We start from the raw sequence: 15523 nt of genomic DNA on the forward strand, positions 1-15523 counted from the left end.
ATTACTATTTTTTGTACCCCCAAAGGCAGAATGAGGAGTAGGAGGAGTTCGGAACAGGCAGCACCCTCAAATCCTCGGCAGTATGAGATGCGCCCCAAAAATTGGAAAGGTGTATCTCACACGTACCGACACAGACTATCCCGCAATTTAATTTTTTATACCCAAAGGTTTAGATTGAATAGCGGAATAGAAAATATGATATCAAAAGGTGTATGTATCTCACACGTAGAGACCCAGACTAGGCCCAAATTACTATTTTTTGTACCCCCAAAGGCAGGATGAGGAGTAGGAGGAGTTCGAAACAGGCAGCACCCTCAAATCCTCGGAAGTATGAGATACGCCCCAAAAATTGGAAAGGTGTATCTCACACGTACCGACACAGACTATCCCGCAATTTAATTGTTTATACCCAAAGGTGTAGATTGAATAGCGGAATAGAAAATATGATATCAAAAGGTGTATGTATCTCACACGTAGAGACCCAGACTAGGCCAAAATTACTATTTTTTGTACCCCCAAAGGCAGGATGAGGAGTAGGAGGAGTTCGGAACAGGCAGCCCCCTCAAATCCTCGGAAGTATGAGATGCGCCCCAAAAATTGGAAAGGTGTATCTCACACGTACCGACACAGACTATCCCGCAATTTAATTGTTTATACCCAAAGGTGTAGATTGAATAGCGGAATAGAAAATATGATATCAAAAGGTGTATGTATCTCACACGTAGAAACCCAGACTAGGCCCAAATTACTATTTTTTGTACCCCCAAAGGCAGAATGAGGAGTAGGAGGAGTTCGGAACAGGCAGCACCCTCAAATCCACTGCAGTATGAGATGCGCCCCAAAAATTGGAAAGGTGTATCTCACACGTACCGACACAGACTATCCCGCAATTTAATTGTTTATACCCAAAGGTTTAGATTGAATAGCGGAATAGAAAATATGATATCAAAAGGTGTATGTATCTCACACGTAGAGACCCAGACTAGGCCCAAATTACTATTTTTTGTACCCCCAAAGGCAGGATGAGGAGTAGGAGGAGTTCGGAACAGGCAGCACCCTCAAATCCTCGGCAGTATGAGATGCGCCCCAAAAATTGGAAAGGTGTATCTCACACGTACCGACACAGACTATCCCGCAATTTAATTGTTTATACCCAAAGGTTTAGATTGAATAGCGGAATAGAAAATATGATATCAAAAGGTGTATGTATCTCACACGTAGAGACCCAGACTAGGCCCAAATTACTATTTTTTGTACCCCCAAAGGCAGGATGAGGAGTAGGAGGAGTTCGGAACAGGCAGCACCCTCAAATCCTCGGCAGTATGAGATGCGCCCCAAAAATTGGAAAGGTGTATCTCACACGTACCGACACAGACTATCCCGCAATTTAATTGTTTATACCCAAAGGTTTAGATTGAATAGCGGAATAGAAAATATGATATCAAAAGGTGTATGTATCTCACACGTAGAGACCCAGACTAGGCCCAAATTACTATTTTTTGTACCCCCAAAGGCAGGATGAGGAGTAGGAGGAGTTCGGAACAGGCAGCACCCTCAAATCCTCGGAAGTATGAGATGCACCCCAAAAATTGGAAAGGTGTATCTCACACGTACCGACACAGACTATCCCGCAATTTAATTGTTTATACCCAAAGGTTTAGATTGAATAGCGGAATAGAAAATATGATATCAAAAAGCACAGCAGCACTGAAGGAAAAACGCTGCACACAACTGACTGATAAAAAAGACTTTTATCCCTCCTCCTCAGTGGGCAAAAAGATTGTGTTCACACCACCCCACACACAGCAAAATCGATGTGGACCACTGACACCTGCCTATCTCCAGACTCTCCCTAAAAGGATCGATAAGATCGGTCACTGCCGGCACTGCAAACCCCCCCCCACACTGCAAAATCGATTGTAGTAGAACACTGACCTTAAATATCTCCAGCCTCTCCCTAAAAGGATTTATAAGATCGGTCACTGCTGTCACTGCAAACCCCCCCCCCCCCCCACACAGCAAAATCGATTGTAGAACACTGACCCTAAATATCTCCAGCCTCGCCCTAAAATGCCTATATTTCGCCCTGCCTGCAGCACTCCGACCTGTCCCTCAATTCTATTTCGGACACAATATGATTTTTTTGCCTGCCTGTCCCTAATCAGCAGCCAGCACGTATGGTGTTGTGTGCTCTGTCCCTGTACTACAGCATAATGACGCAGCGGCGCTCGGTCTCGAACTTATAAAGACTTGGTCACATGCTTCAGATGGCCAATTACAGCTACTAATACATTTGTAGGCATGGCTGGGATGGTTTAAGGCACACCAGTTAAACGCTTGTTGATTGGCTGTTGAAAGCCCGCCATGAAAAGCGCGCCAATACATACAAAACCCGGAAATAAAATGACCGAACACGGATTTTTACCCGAACATACAGTAAAGTTTTCGGGTCCGTGTTCGGGTAACAAAAACCCAATTATTCGGTACGAATACGAATAATACAGTCCGTGTTCGCTCAACCCTAATGCTGTATCCACCTAGGTAAGTGTGATTCTAACATAAAAAAAAAATATATCCCGCTGAATGAAATAGCCAGGTGGCCAATTCTAAAATCCTTCTGAAAATGCTAATTCCCTTGCTCTCTCTCTGCCCCCAATACTTTCTGAGACACTGTATAAAATCAGATGAAATCAGAACGTTTATCCTGCATACTGATTAGATCGGAAGCTCTCATGAGCTGGGCATTCTTAACCCTCTTGTACTGTTTTGTAACTGTACTGTCTGCATTTATAATGAAAGTGCTGTGCAAACTGTTGGTGCTATTTAAATCCTGAATAATAATAATAATCATAACTTTTTCTGGGGTCATCAACAACATTAAAACCTTTTGATCAGCAATTTTCAGTATTGTTTTTTTTTTAAATGGGACTAATAAAATAAAAACCAGCACATTACAAGTCTTTTAGAGTTACAATATGATGTTTTTTGGCTGTGAAAAATGACAGACACTTAACATTTGCTACTTTCTATAGAAACAGATTGCTAATCTTTATTGGAATGTACAGAGAGTTGGTTTGCTGGAGAAGTACAATTGATTAGGTACAGTCCACATGCTGCATACGTCACTTCTCAAGCACCTGGGACAAATCTGGCAGTGGGACGGCCCTTTAGCTGATTCCTTCTAGTGCCAGTTGTAGCTATTTCAAGGCTCTCTTCTTCCGCTGAGCATACAGAGTACAACTAGACAAGAATAACTTCCCCATACTTCTCGCAACATGTGCTAGGTTGAAGATGGCTTTTAAAAGTTCACATCTGAAAATGCTTTACCCAACTTAATGTCTGAGTTTTTTTTTTTTTAATGAAGAAAAAACAGATTTATTTTGCTAGAGCAATATTATATTTGACTGAAATTTTTTGGCAATGCCTCATTCTCGTCCAAGGAGCCCAAGCAATATTCCTGAGGTCAACTGGGATTCCGGACTGAAGGAAATGAATGAGACCTGGAAAGGAGCCATTGCCTGTGTCGGGGTCGCAATCTTCTTCATTATGACAATTGGAATTATCTACTGGCAGGTGATGGACCAACCTAACAAAAACTGGATCTTGAAAGGACGGGTCAGTGGACTCATTTGGGAGAGAAATGCCCACACTTTGATACTGCAGACTTTAAATGAAGACAAAACTTATGTGGAGATAGACGTAGGCAACTTTCCTGATATGGAACAAAATTTTGTTAAGAATTTGTGTTGGCTCAATAAGACAGAATTTTGTTATACCTGGGATTCCATCACAGACCTGAAGATTAGTCTAGAACACAATTACTCAGCTGGTACTGAGTGTTATAATATTACCTGGACCCCAATACACTGTGATGTGAAGCTTAAGGTATGTTCATAGTGTTCTTATTTATCTGTGTTTGATATTTGAAACCTAGGCTTCAGCAATGTTGTGTGCAATTGCCTTGATGTGCAAACATTTTAAATAAGATTCTCTATTGGTTTTTTTATGTTATTGCATATACTAAATTAGACATTTTAATATGCTGCAAGATCTCAATAATGCTATAATAATCATGTAGTGCAGAAGGTCTCAACCCTCTTATCCAAGAGCAACTTTTTTGATCCAAGAATTGCCTCCTTATAAGAATCTTTGCCTAAAGTGTATATATATCCAAAAATGTGTTTTAATTATTTTTGGAAAGAGGAGGGAAGGGTTAATTTTTTCCTTTTTATTCATTTTTTTTGCTGTATGTGTCCCGTTGAGATGTATTTCTACTTATATAATGTTTTGCTTAAAGCGGAGTTCCGGCCACAAAATTTTTTCTTCAATAAAAATACCCCCGGGACAGTCAGGGCTAGTACATTCCACAATGGATAGCCTCTGTACTGTCCCGGGTCGCACTTACCTTTTAGAAGAAATACTTACCTTGAAAATGTCTTCTCCAGCGCTGCCATCTCGGATGTGGACAGCTGAAGCCAGCGCGTCCTCTTCTGCATCCTTTCCTGTGTCCTCTTCTCCCAGAATGCGCCTGCACCGGCCCCGCTCGTCACTTCCGGCGCAGGTGCGTCATCCCTCCACAGCTTCTAGGCATGCCCAGAAGCTGTTTAGCAGGGAATGACACGCCTGCACCGGAACTGACGAGCAGGGCCGGTGCACGCGCATTGATTCCTGGGAGCGATGACTTTCAGCTCCCAGGAATCAATGCAAAGAGGAAGTGACGGCGCGGGCCGCGGTCGCAGAGGGAGGAAGTAGAAGAAAGGTGAGTATATTTTTCTTCAATAACAAGGTAAGTAAACGAAAAAAAAAATCGTAACTATCCATTTCTTTTTCAGGTGACAAAAAGCAAGCGGATGGCCCAAAATCGATTATGTCGATTTTGTGGCCGGAACTCCGCTTTAAGCTGGCCATACATGGGTCAAATTTCGAACTAATTTTCTTTTGAAAATCGTAATTAAGAATTTTTGTTCGAATTTCGCACCATTAGTGAGCCTAAGCAACAGACGATTTTCATGCAGCCATCAAATTTGAGTGATCAGGCATGTTGGAAATTGTTTGAAAAATGAACTTATTTCTAATCAAAAATGGGAGAATTGTGCAAGAAATATAATTGAAAAATTGTGTATGAGCTGTGACCTGGAAAGAAAAGAAGATTCCCGACCACAAAATTTATTTTCTGTAGCAACATGAGGTGAAATTAAAGGCTTGGTTGGTCAAATTTTTAAATCAATGGTGGCGCCTTCAGATTAAAAAGTGTACGAAATTTCTGATTTTTGAAAGAAAATTAGTTCAGCATTTGACCCATGTATGGCCTGCATTAGACAGCTGTCACCAAAACAGGTGTTCCAATTGGAAATTTTTTCTTACACGTTTTGGTCACAATTGTAAAATTTTTGACTTTGTATTGCTTTCTGTCCTGTTGGCCACGATCTTCAGGACAAACAGATAGGATGGATCTCCCCAGCGGAGAAGCAGACAGCACATTGGAAGATTTTCCCACTATTACTGTTTCAGTAACAACACCAAATTATGGATTTTCCCTCACACTTTTAGTTCCTGTGACAATGGTCACCAGACCAAACAGAGTGGACGATCTCCCAGGTGGGGACACAGAAAGCAATAAAAACTTGAAAGGTGTTTTTAAACTTCTCCATTATGTCCAAAATGTAAAAATAAAAAGTTTGAGTTTTAAATATCCTGTAAGCTGCAAACATTTATTGTATTGGATATACAGTATATTGAACAGAAAACTGCTGTAGAATCTATCTGAGATTTAGACATAGTTTACAAAGAGGTAATAATTCATATTTATTCATAGATCTGAGCTATATGCAGCTAGGTTCCCGTAGATTGTCATGGTAAATGACAAAGCCTTGTGTATTGCATGGTTAGTGTTTGAATAATAAATGTTTTCAGTGATATGAATGCCTGTGGTTAGTCTGTTGTTCATTTATACAACTACATAGAAAAAAAGGGAACTTTTCAAGAGAGGAAATCTAACTGAACTGCTCACAAATTGTCAGGTGTTTTTTGAGAATACAAAATTGCTAGATTATTAAAGAAAATGACTAATTATCTCCTTTTACTGCAGCATGCAGTATCCATATATTTAAAGTGTAAGTTCGCTTTTTCACTAAAAAGTGAACTAAAACCCTACACCAACCTTTCTAAACCTTTTTCAACACAGAGAAACCCTTAAAATAGCTTTCCAGTATCGGGGTATCCCTGCTAAAAATCTATAACTCAAAACCCATTAGTGTGATGTCACTGGGAAGAATGCTCCCTACACTTATTGTCCTTTCACACGGGCGGTCCGTATGTCCGTATATCATCCCATCTGTTTGCAGATGATATACGGACATAATGCATGTCAATGGGATTGCGGATGTCAGCGGATGACCATCTGCTGACATCCGATTTGCGTCCTTTCAGTTTCTATTCCGTTTTTTGGAACGAAACAGAACCCTATTTTTCTTCCATTTAAAAAACGGAAAGGACGCAAAATCGGATGTCAGCGGTGTCATCCACTGACATCCACAATCCCATAGACATACATTATGTCCGTATATCATCCGCAAACGGATGGGATGATATGCGGACATACGGACCGGATGACACGAGTGTAAAAAAGAAAAAAAATGCCGGAGCGGATCAAAATACGGTCCGCTCCGTGTGAAAGGACCCTTACACTATTGGGAAGAACTACCCCCTTACAAATAGCTAAACATATCAATATTGTCAGTGGGAACTTATCTGAAAGACAGAAATTGCCCATTGCTCAAAGAACCCCCAGGAATAACTGGAGCAACCCTTGGGTTCCATGGAACTCTGGTTGAGAAACCCTGCCCCACACCCTTCCTACCACCTGCTCAGCTCCATGGGTGATTAGCTGTCACTACCTATGCAGACGGTGAAGCAGTCCAAGGATTTGAAAGCCACGATCTTCATTCCTTTGTTCTTTCCTTACAACAAAGCAAGATTTCCCCCTGGGACTTTAAATTAGGTGAACACATAAAGCCAATAGCTGTATATGAGGTAAACATGGTTTCTAAATTTATTAAAAGAAAAAAAAAACAATCATCATACAGAAAATGTATGGACATAAATGGCAAACAGATTTGATAAATACATGATACATTGATGTTTGAAACATTTTGCACAGTTGGATACGGGATAATACACAGGCATCTTTAAAACTCAATGCGTTTCGCAAGCTACTGATCACTTCTTCAGGAGTGGATGCGTATACAATGTGTCTATAAGATAAAATATCAGTTTAAGAATACACACCGCAATGGTAAATATCGTCTAACAAATATTAAGGGACCCTGATAAGGGGACCCCATACTTACAAATCAACTAAGCCAAAGCTATGAATGTATCTAAGGGGATAAAGGTGTATCACTGGTCGCACCAAGACCACTTTTTTAATTTTCGATCTTTCCTTAGGGCTTCTGTAATGGATCAGAGTGATTCCAATTTGTAATAGGGGACACATTCCAGCACATGACCAATCAGAATTGCTCTAATCCATCCGGAAGTCCTAAGAAAGGAAGGGGACAAAAAGCAGGACTTTAAAATCCCCGGACCACTGCACCAGCTGCATAGGTACTGACAGCTATTCACCTATGGAGGTAAGTGCAACGGGGACCTGGGGGAAGGGTGTAGGATGGTAGTTCTCCTTTTCATTATGTGAAAATGTGAATTTACACTTTCAGGGCTTATTCGGTAGGACAAATGTACAAATAAATGCAGTAAACCAGTACAGCTAGTCAGAGTTGATCTGACATCAGAAAACTAAGTTTGATTGGCTGTTTTTAATATACTTTAAACACCCCGTTTTGTAGATGTCTAACTGAATAAGCCTGTTAGTATTCCATCAAAAAGTTTTAAAGTGCTTTTTAACTTTATTTATTAGGTTTGATTTACTAGTAATATAGACTGTTTTCATAGTAAAACACATGTTCACCTAGCTTAGTGAGCAAAAAAACGCTGTATTCACTTCAATAGATATGCTAGCTACATTCCATTTTTTTGCAGGTGAAGGAGTATTTACTGACCTATGCAAAACATTTATTTTGTCGAGTGAATGGCCTCTACTCAATTACTGAACACACAGTCAATACACGATTCCATTTTTTTCTGCCTTTTCTACTCTAAAGATATTGCACAGCAGACACCGCTTGCTTTGGAGTCCACTGTGACTAATTGGAACCTCTCTCTGCTCCTATCATTACCAATCACATTCATACATTCAAGGCTAGTTTGAATACAATAGGTGTCTGTGATAAACTTAGTCCCAGCATTTCTTTTTTTTTTTTTTATAATAGTTAGTCTGTCTAAAAAAAGACACAAGTCCATCTAGTTCAACCAATAGAGAAAAAAAAAAAAAATATATATATACACATATACACATACAAATATATGCAGTATCTCACAAAAATGAGTACACCCCTCACATTTTATTATATCTTTTCATGTGTCAACATTGAAGAAATGACACTTTGATACAATGTAAAGTAGTGAGGGTACAGCTTGTATAACAGTGTAATTTTGCGGTCCCCTCAAAATAACTCAACACACAGCCATTGATGTCTAAACCGCTGGCAACAAAAGTGAGCACACCCCTAAGTAAAAAAAGTCCAAATTGGGTCAAAAGTGTCAATATTTTTTGTGGCCATCATTATTTTCCAGCACTGCCTTAACCCTCTTGGACATGGAGTTCATCAGAGCTTCACAGGTTGCCACTGGAGTCCTCTTTCACGCCTCCATGACGACATCACAGGGCTGGTGGATGTTAGAGACCTTGCGCTCCTCCACCATCTGTTTAAGGATACTCCACAGATGCGCAATAAGGTTTAGGTCTGGAGACATGCTTGGCCAGTCTATCACCTTTACCCTCAGCTTCTTTAGCAAGGCAGTGGTCGTCTAAGAGGTGTATTTGGGGTCGTTATCATGTTGGAATACTGCCTTGCAGCCTAGTCTCTGAAGGGAGGGGATCATGTTCTGCTATAGTATGTCACAGTACATGTTGGCATTCATGGTTCCCCCAATGAACTGTAGCTCCCCAGTGCCGGTAGCACTCATACAGCCCCAGACAATGACACTTCAACCCCCATGCTTGACTGTAGGTAAGACACACTTTTTTTTGTACTCCTCACCTGGTTGCCGCCACACACGCTTGACACCATCTGAACCAAATACGTTTATATTTGTCTCATCAGACCACAGGACATGGTTCCAGTAATCCATGTCCTTAGTCTGCTTGTCTTCAGCAAACTGTTTGTGGGCTTTCATGGCAATCATCTTTAGAAGAGGCTTCCTTTTGGGATGACAGCCATGCAGACCATTTTGATGCAATGTGCGGCGAATGTTCTGAGCACTGACAGGCTGAGCCCCCACCCCTTCAACCTCTGGAGCAATGTTGGCAGCACTCATACGTCTATTTCCCAAAGATAACCTCTGAATATGACGCTGGGCACGTGCACTCAAATTCTTTGGTTGACCATGGCGAGGCCTGTTTGAAGTGCAATCTGTCCTGTTAAACTGCTGTATGGTCTTGGCCACCGTGCTGCAGCTCAGTTTCAGGGTCTTGGCAATCTTCTTATAGCCTAGGCCATCTTTATGTAGGGTAAAAATTATTTTTTCAGATCTTCAGAGAGTTCTTTGCCATGAGGTGCCAGTCACCAGTATGAGTGAGGGTGATAACACCAAATGTAACGCACCTGCTCCCCATTTACACCTGAGACCTTGTAACACTAATGAGTCACATGACACCAGGGAGGAAAAATGGCTAATTGGGCCCAATTTGGACATTTTCACTTAGGGTCCTTTCACACGGCCCGCAATCCGCCAATGGAGCCGTTCTGCTTAGCGGGGGATCAATCCGCCGATCCCCGCTGAGCAGGCGGATGACAGCTCCGTCTCCGCTCTGTGTGCGGAGATGGAGCTGTCAGATCCCCGTTGTCTTCTATGGCGGAATCGGATGAGAACCGCCTGTTGGTTCTCATCCGATCCGATCCGCTGGACGAATGGAAAATAGGGTTTCCATCCGTCCGGTTTTCACAGACAGGATCAGAATCGGATAGCAGCGGGTGTCAGGGAAGATGTCTTCGCTGACATCCGCTGCCCCATAGGGATGCATGGAGCATCCGATCAGATCCGCCTGAAAAACTGACAAGCGGAACTCATCGGTTCGTTTGTGTGAAAGGACCTTTAGGGGTGTACTCACTTTTGTTGCCAGCGGTTTAGACATTAATGGCTGTGTGTTGAGTTATTTTGAGGGGACAGCAAATTTACACTGTTATACAAGCTGTACACTCACTACTTTACATTGTAACAAAGTGTAATTTCTTCAATGTTGTCACATGAAAAGATATAATAAAATATTTACAAAAATGTGAGGAGTGTACTTACTTTTGTGAAATACTGTATATACATACATACACATATATACACACACACACACACATACAATCTTATATTTACACAATCCTAGACCCACAGTTGATCCAGAGGAAGGCAAAAAAAAAAACAATAAAGCATGAGCCAATTTGATCCAGCAACCAGATATTTCCTGGATCAACCTTACCAATAAATATTAGTATCCAGTTTTAAGTGTATCTAGGAAATAATTCAGACTTTTTTTAAAACAATCTACTGAGCTGGCCAAAACCAGCTCTTGTGTGCAAGGATGGTGTTCCAGTATCCCCAGCAGGTTGTTTCCAGGATCACCAGTTTAGTGACAAGGCAGTAGAATGGACGAGCTCAGTACAGCAGTGTCTGGATGAAAAATGGAACTGCTGAACTACTGAACAACTTTTTTTTTTGTGACTTTAATGTATTTTATTACAAAATCTACAAATAGATTAAATATACATAAGCTAGATACATCATCATAAGCTAGATACATCATCAAAAGTACAGCAAATTATAGTACTAGTACGGAAATTGTAGATGAATAGTAGTTGTGCTGTTTTAAACTATCATACAATTATAGGCTTATTTAATAACAGTCAGTAAATAGCACAAATGTTCTATGAGCCATGGCGGCATGCCAGACATTTGCTTCCTTTAGCCCATCTTGGACTGCGTTCATCATAGCTGATATCACACAGATCTGGTTTGTATGGTTTTAGACGATAAGCCTATTACTGGTTGCAATTTGCTAACACATGAGTCACATGGATTGCATTAGTCTGACCTGCTTTGCAGTTCTTGGGTTTTACGCTTTTCACCCATTTGAACACTTGACACCGGTAGTCTCTGTTTTACAGTTTCCAAAGCAAATAACCTTTGTGCATACATCTGTGAGCCTCATTTACTAAAGTAAACGAACAAGAGCAGGATTAAAACATTCGGGTATGCTTACATCGAAGGTTTGCACGAATATTAGGATGTACTCCTGCCCAGCAAACCCAATCCCCGAGCCAATCTAGCTGATCCTACACTTATGTTCAGTGCATAGTGCAGTCCTATTTGCTTTGTGCATTGAACATCTAATAATCCTGCTTTTGTGCATTGCATTATGATACATTTTTCTAATTTTTATTTTTGTAAAACTGTAAGGCTCCATGTACACGGGACGTTGTTAAAAGTCCCTTTGAATGCTGAAATTTTTAGGACGTTTGAAACGTCCGTTCGGTCGCGTTTGTACCCGCGTTTAGCGGGCGTTTAGCGGCGTTTGCGGGCGTTTGCGTTTAGAAGCGTTCCTAGAGGTCAAAAAAATTATTCCCCTTTAAAATGGAAAAACACGAACGCTAAACGCGGGTCATCGCGTTCAGACGCGTTCAGACGCGTTCGGACGCGTTCGGACGCGTTCAGACGCGTTCGGACGCATTTGTGCGTTTGAAACGCCGGGAAACACACGTTCGAACGCAAATAATTGCGTTCTAAAAAAAGTCCCTGAACGCAACTGCCTGCAAATGACTGTAAACGACCCTGTGTACATGGACAGATAAGATAAAATGTAGGTGGGTTCAGGGGCTTCTTAAAAAAACGCCCAACTGCTCCTAAACGACCATTTCCAGCGTCCCGTGTACATGGACCCTAACCAGTTTACTGAAATTTGCATATGTCAGAATAGCGGCACTTCTAAAAACCTGTATGTTGTCCTATCAGAGCAGAAAGTGGTATTGTTTGTACAGGGGGAATCTCCATTCCTAGGACCAGTGTATGGAATATCATACGCCAGCTGTTGTCTGCATTTCTGCACACGCACACAAAGATAGGTGTATGCACACAACAATAGGCTTTTTACAAATGAAAGCGGAGTTCCACCCTGGAATTTTTTTTTTAAAATACCCCCGGGACAGTCAGGGCTAGTGCATTCCACAATAGCTAGCCTCTGATCTGTCCCGGGTTGCACTTACCTGTTAGGACAAATACTTACCTTGAAAAAGTCTTGTCCAGCGCTGCCATCTCAGATGTGGGCAGCTTGAAGCCAGCGCGATCCTCTTCGGAGTCCTCTTCCGCCTTCTTCGGTCCCACGATGCCCTGCGCCGGCCCCGCCGTCACTTCCGGTGCACGCGCGTCATCCCTCCACAGCTTCTGGGCATTCCCAGAAGCTGTTTAGAAGGGGATGACGCGCGCGCCCCGGAACTGACGTCGGGGCCGGTGCAGGCGCAATGATTCCTGGGAGCTATGACGTTCAGCTCCCAGGAATCATTGCAGAGCCAGGAAGTGACGACGGGCCGCGGAAGAGGAAGGAGGAAGAAGGAAGTAAGGTAAGTATATTTTCTTCGCTACGAGGTAAGTAAAAAAAAAAAAAATGCGATTAGCCATTTGTTTTTCAGGTGACCCGGAGCGAGAAGATGGAGGTAAGTATAAAATTAGGGTGGAACTCCACTTTAAGGTACAGTGGAGAATGCTTCAGGTTCTTTACAGATTATAGATGAAATCCAGGCAAATATAAAGCACAGATGTTAGTTGCAACTAGATATTCATTAATAGATCAATAAATATATCTTTAAAAGCACCTAACGTAAGTTTCTGAATTTGTCCTGATATCGGCCACTTGTACAGCAGAGCCAGGGCCCGGACAAAGGGTGGGCAGGAAGGATGGCTGCCCTGGGCCCAGCAGTTTACTGTATGGATGGGGGTGCCAGTGAACTGATTCTGATACAAGGCATTTCGATAAGTGGATGACTGCTGAGGCGAACATCCCCTAGGTTCACACTTAAAGAGGAAGTAAACCCTCCTCTACAACTTGTACCTATAGGCAAGCCTATGATAAGGCTTACCTATAGGTACTGTAAATATCTCCTAAACATGTACCGTTTAGGAGATATTTACCTTACATGTCGCCAGTGACGTCACTGGCGCATGCGCTCTGAAGGAACGGCCGATCGTGCCGTTCCTTCAGAGCCCCGTGCCGTGACTGTCGGCTCCCGCGCGCGTGCGCGGGAGTGACGTCACCGCGGCTCCGGCCAATCAGATGGCCGGATGCCGCGATCCCGGAAGACGGGCGACTAGACATGTCGCCCGTCATAGAGGTGAGTGAGCGGCACGGCGGGGGCTCGTTCTGAGGTAAGTATTGCATAATGAGCTAATATGCGATGCATACTAGCTCATTATGTCTTTCTTTTGCAGGGTGTAAAAAAAAAAAAAAAAATTTATACGAGTTTACAACCTCTTTAAAGAGGTTGTAAACTCATTAAAAAAAATATTTTTTTTTTTTCCAACCTGAAAGAGAAACACATAATGAGCTAGTATGCATTGCATACTAGCTCATTATGAAATACTTACCTTAGAACGAGCCCCCGCCGTGCCGCCTGCTTACCTGTATGACGGTCGACATGTTGAGTCGCCCATCTTCCGATATCGCGGCATCCGGCCATCTGATTGGCCGGACACGGGATTACGTCACTCCCGCTCATCCGCGCGGGAGCCGACGGTCACGGCACGGGGCTCTGAAGGAACAGCACCAGCGGCCGTTCCTTCAGAGCGCATGCGCCAGTGAGGTCACTGGCTGCATGTAAGGTAAATATCTCCTAAACGGTGCATGTTTAGGAGATATTTACAGTACCTATAGGTAAGCCTTATCATAGGCTTACCTATAGGTAAAAGTTGCAGAGGAGGGTTTACTTCCTCTTTAATGAAGGAGGGGGGCGCAGTTTGGCTTCTTTGCCCTGGGCGCTGGATGACCTTGTCCCGGCACTGAGCAGACTGGAAAAGGAAGGAACTGAACTGAAAGGTAGAGTGATTTTAAATGTTTTTTTTTTTTTTTAATAACAAACATATCATACTTACCTGCTCTGTGAAATAGTTTTGAACAGAGAAGCCCCGGTCCTCTTATTTTTGGGTCCCCTGCAGGTACTCCTGGCTCCTCCCCCCTGCCGAGTGTCCTCAATAGCAAGCCTTGCTTTGGGATCACTTGAACAGGTTTGCTCCTGAGACATTCTCCTGTGAATGAACATTGTCCATTAACACATGGGTCATTGCTGTGTGAGTCAATGAGGAAAGACGGACACAGGAGAGCCGATGGTCTTATGCACATCACTGGACCAAGATGGGGCTCAGGTAAGTATGGGGGGGGGGCTGGGAAGGAAGCGGCATACAGAAGAGTTTTTACCTGAATGCATTAAAGTTCAAAAACAGTATGCTTTTACCACTTTAATCAAGTGTGCTGCATGCAAATGTGTTAAGAAGAAACATGCTGATAGGAAGAGAAAGCAGCGTGATTTGACCTCATCAGTTTGCTGCTTTTTCAATGGTAATTCAACAGTCTGAGGGCAGAGATATGACACCGCTGTAGACTTTAAAGTAGAAATATGGGCCTATGAAAAAATTAAACCTACATACTTGTAGGTAGGTGCAGTCTACTTTGTCTACTGCAGGTGGCACTCTTCCACAGCGCCACTGCATTTAGAGAGGAAGTCTATAGGAATATGGTTCCTATTTCCTGGGTCACTAGGGAAGCTATTCAGTTGGATGCTGCTGCCCCACTTGACTCTGGCCACCATCTTGGATCTGGCAGAGCCTATTTAAAGCCCTGGCTCCCAGGCTTGGCACGTATTTTGCGAGTGGTTAGAGCAGGGACAGGTACGCTGTCTGTTAGGAACAGAACTAGCAGCAGGGAAAACTTAGGGTTTGCAACTTCTCTGCATGTCTTCCCGCTTGGACAGGAGAAGGCCAGGCCATACTCTGCCCCTCCTAACAGGCCCTGTCAGTTCACCTGAAACCTTGGATCTGTGAGTGTTCCTGGATAGGTTGTCTTTCTACTGGGTTTATTGCGAACTGTCTTCGCATTATTTCAATATAAGTTCTTTCCTCGAAGTTGTACTGTGTGTGTTTCTGCGGCACGCTGTGTCTTATTGGAGGTTTTACTTTAATTTGGGATTTTATATATTATTTCTGGATAATGCACAAGATCTACCTCAAGTCTAATTCTATCTGGGACTATATGTGTAGCACCACTGCCCCCTTGAGGATTGCTGAATTATTCACCTTTGGATCCCCCTGGGTTACCGATAGCAACTGCAGCAAGCACAATTTAACTCTTTACTCTTTGGCTCAGTCAATGAAC

The 15523-nt window shown here is 42.6% G+C and overlaps 1 protein-coding gene across 1 annotated transcript in view; it reads left to right on the top strand.

Annotated features, from left to right (window-relative positions):
* Positions 1-3251: 3251 nt before the first annotated feature.
* Positions 3252-15523, top strand: part of LOC309565332 (SITS-binding protein-like) — a gene marked incomplete at its 3' end in the record, with an annotated part of 109111 nt that continues 96839 nt past the window's right edge. The window contains exon 1 of the mRNA XM_082270246.1: positions 3252-3885. Within this exon, the coding sequence (XP_082126372.1) occupies positions 3421-3885 (465 nt within the window). The 5' untranslated portion in view covers positions 3252-3420. The remainder of the gene's footprint in view (positions 3886-15523) is intronic.

The sequence above is a fragment of the Pelophylax lessonae genome, assembly GCF_965119305.1.
Source record: "Pelophylax lessonae genome assembly, chromosome: 10".
Taxonomy (NCBI): domain Eukaryota; kingdom Metazoa; phylum Chordata; class Amphibia; order Anura; family Ranidae; genus Pelophylax; species Pelophylax lessonae.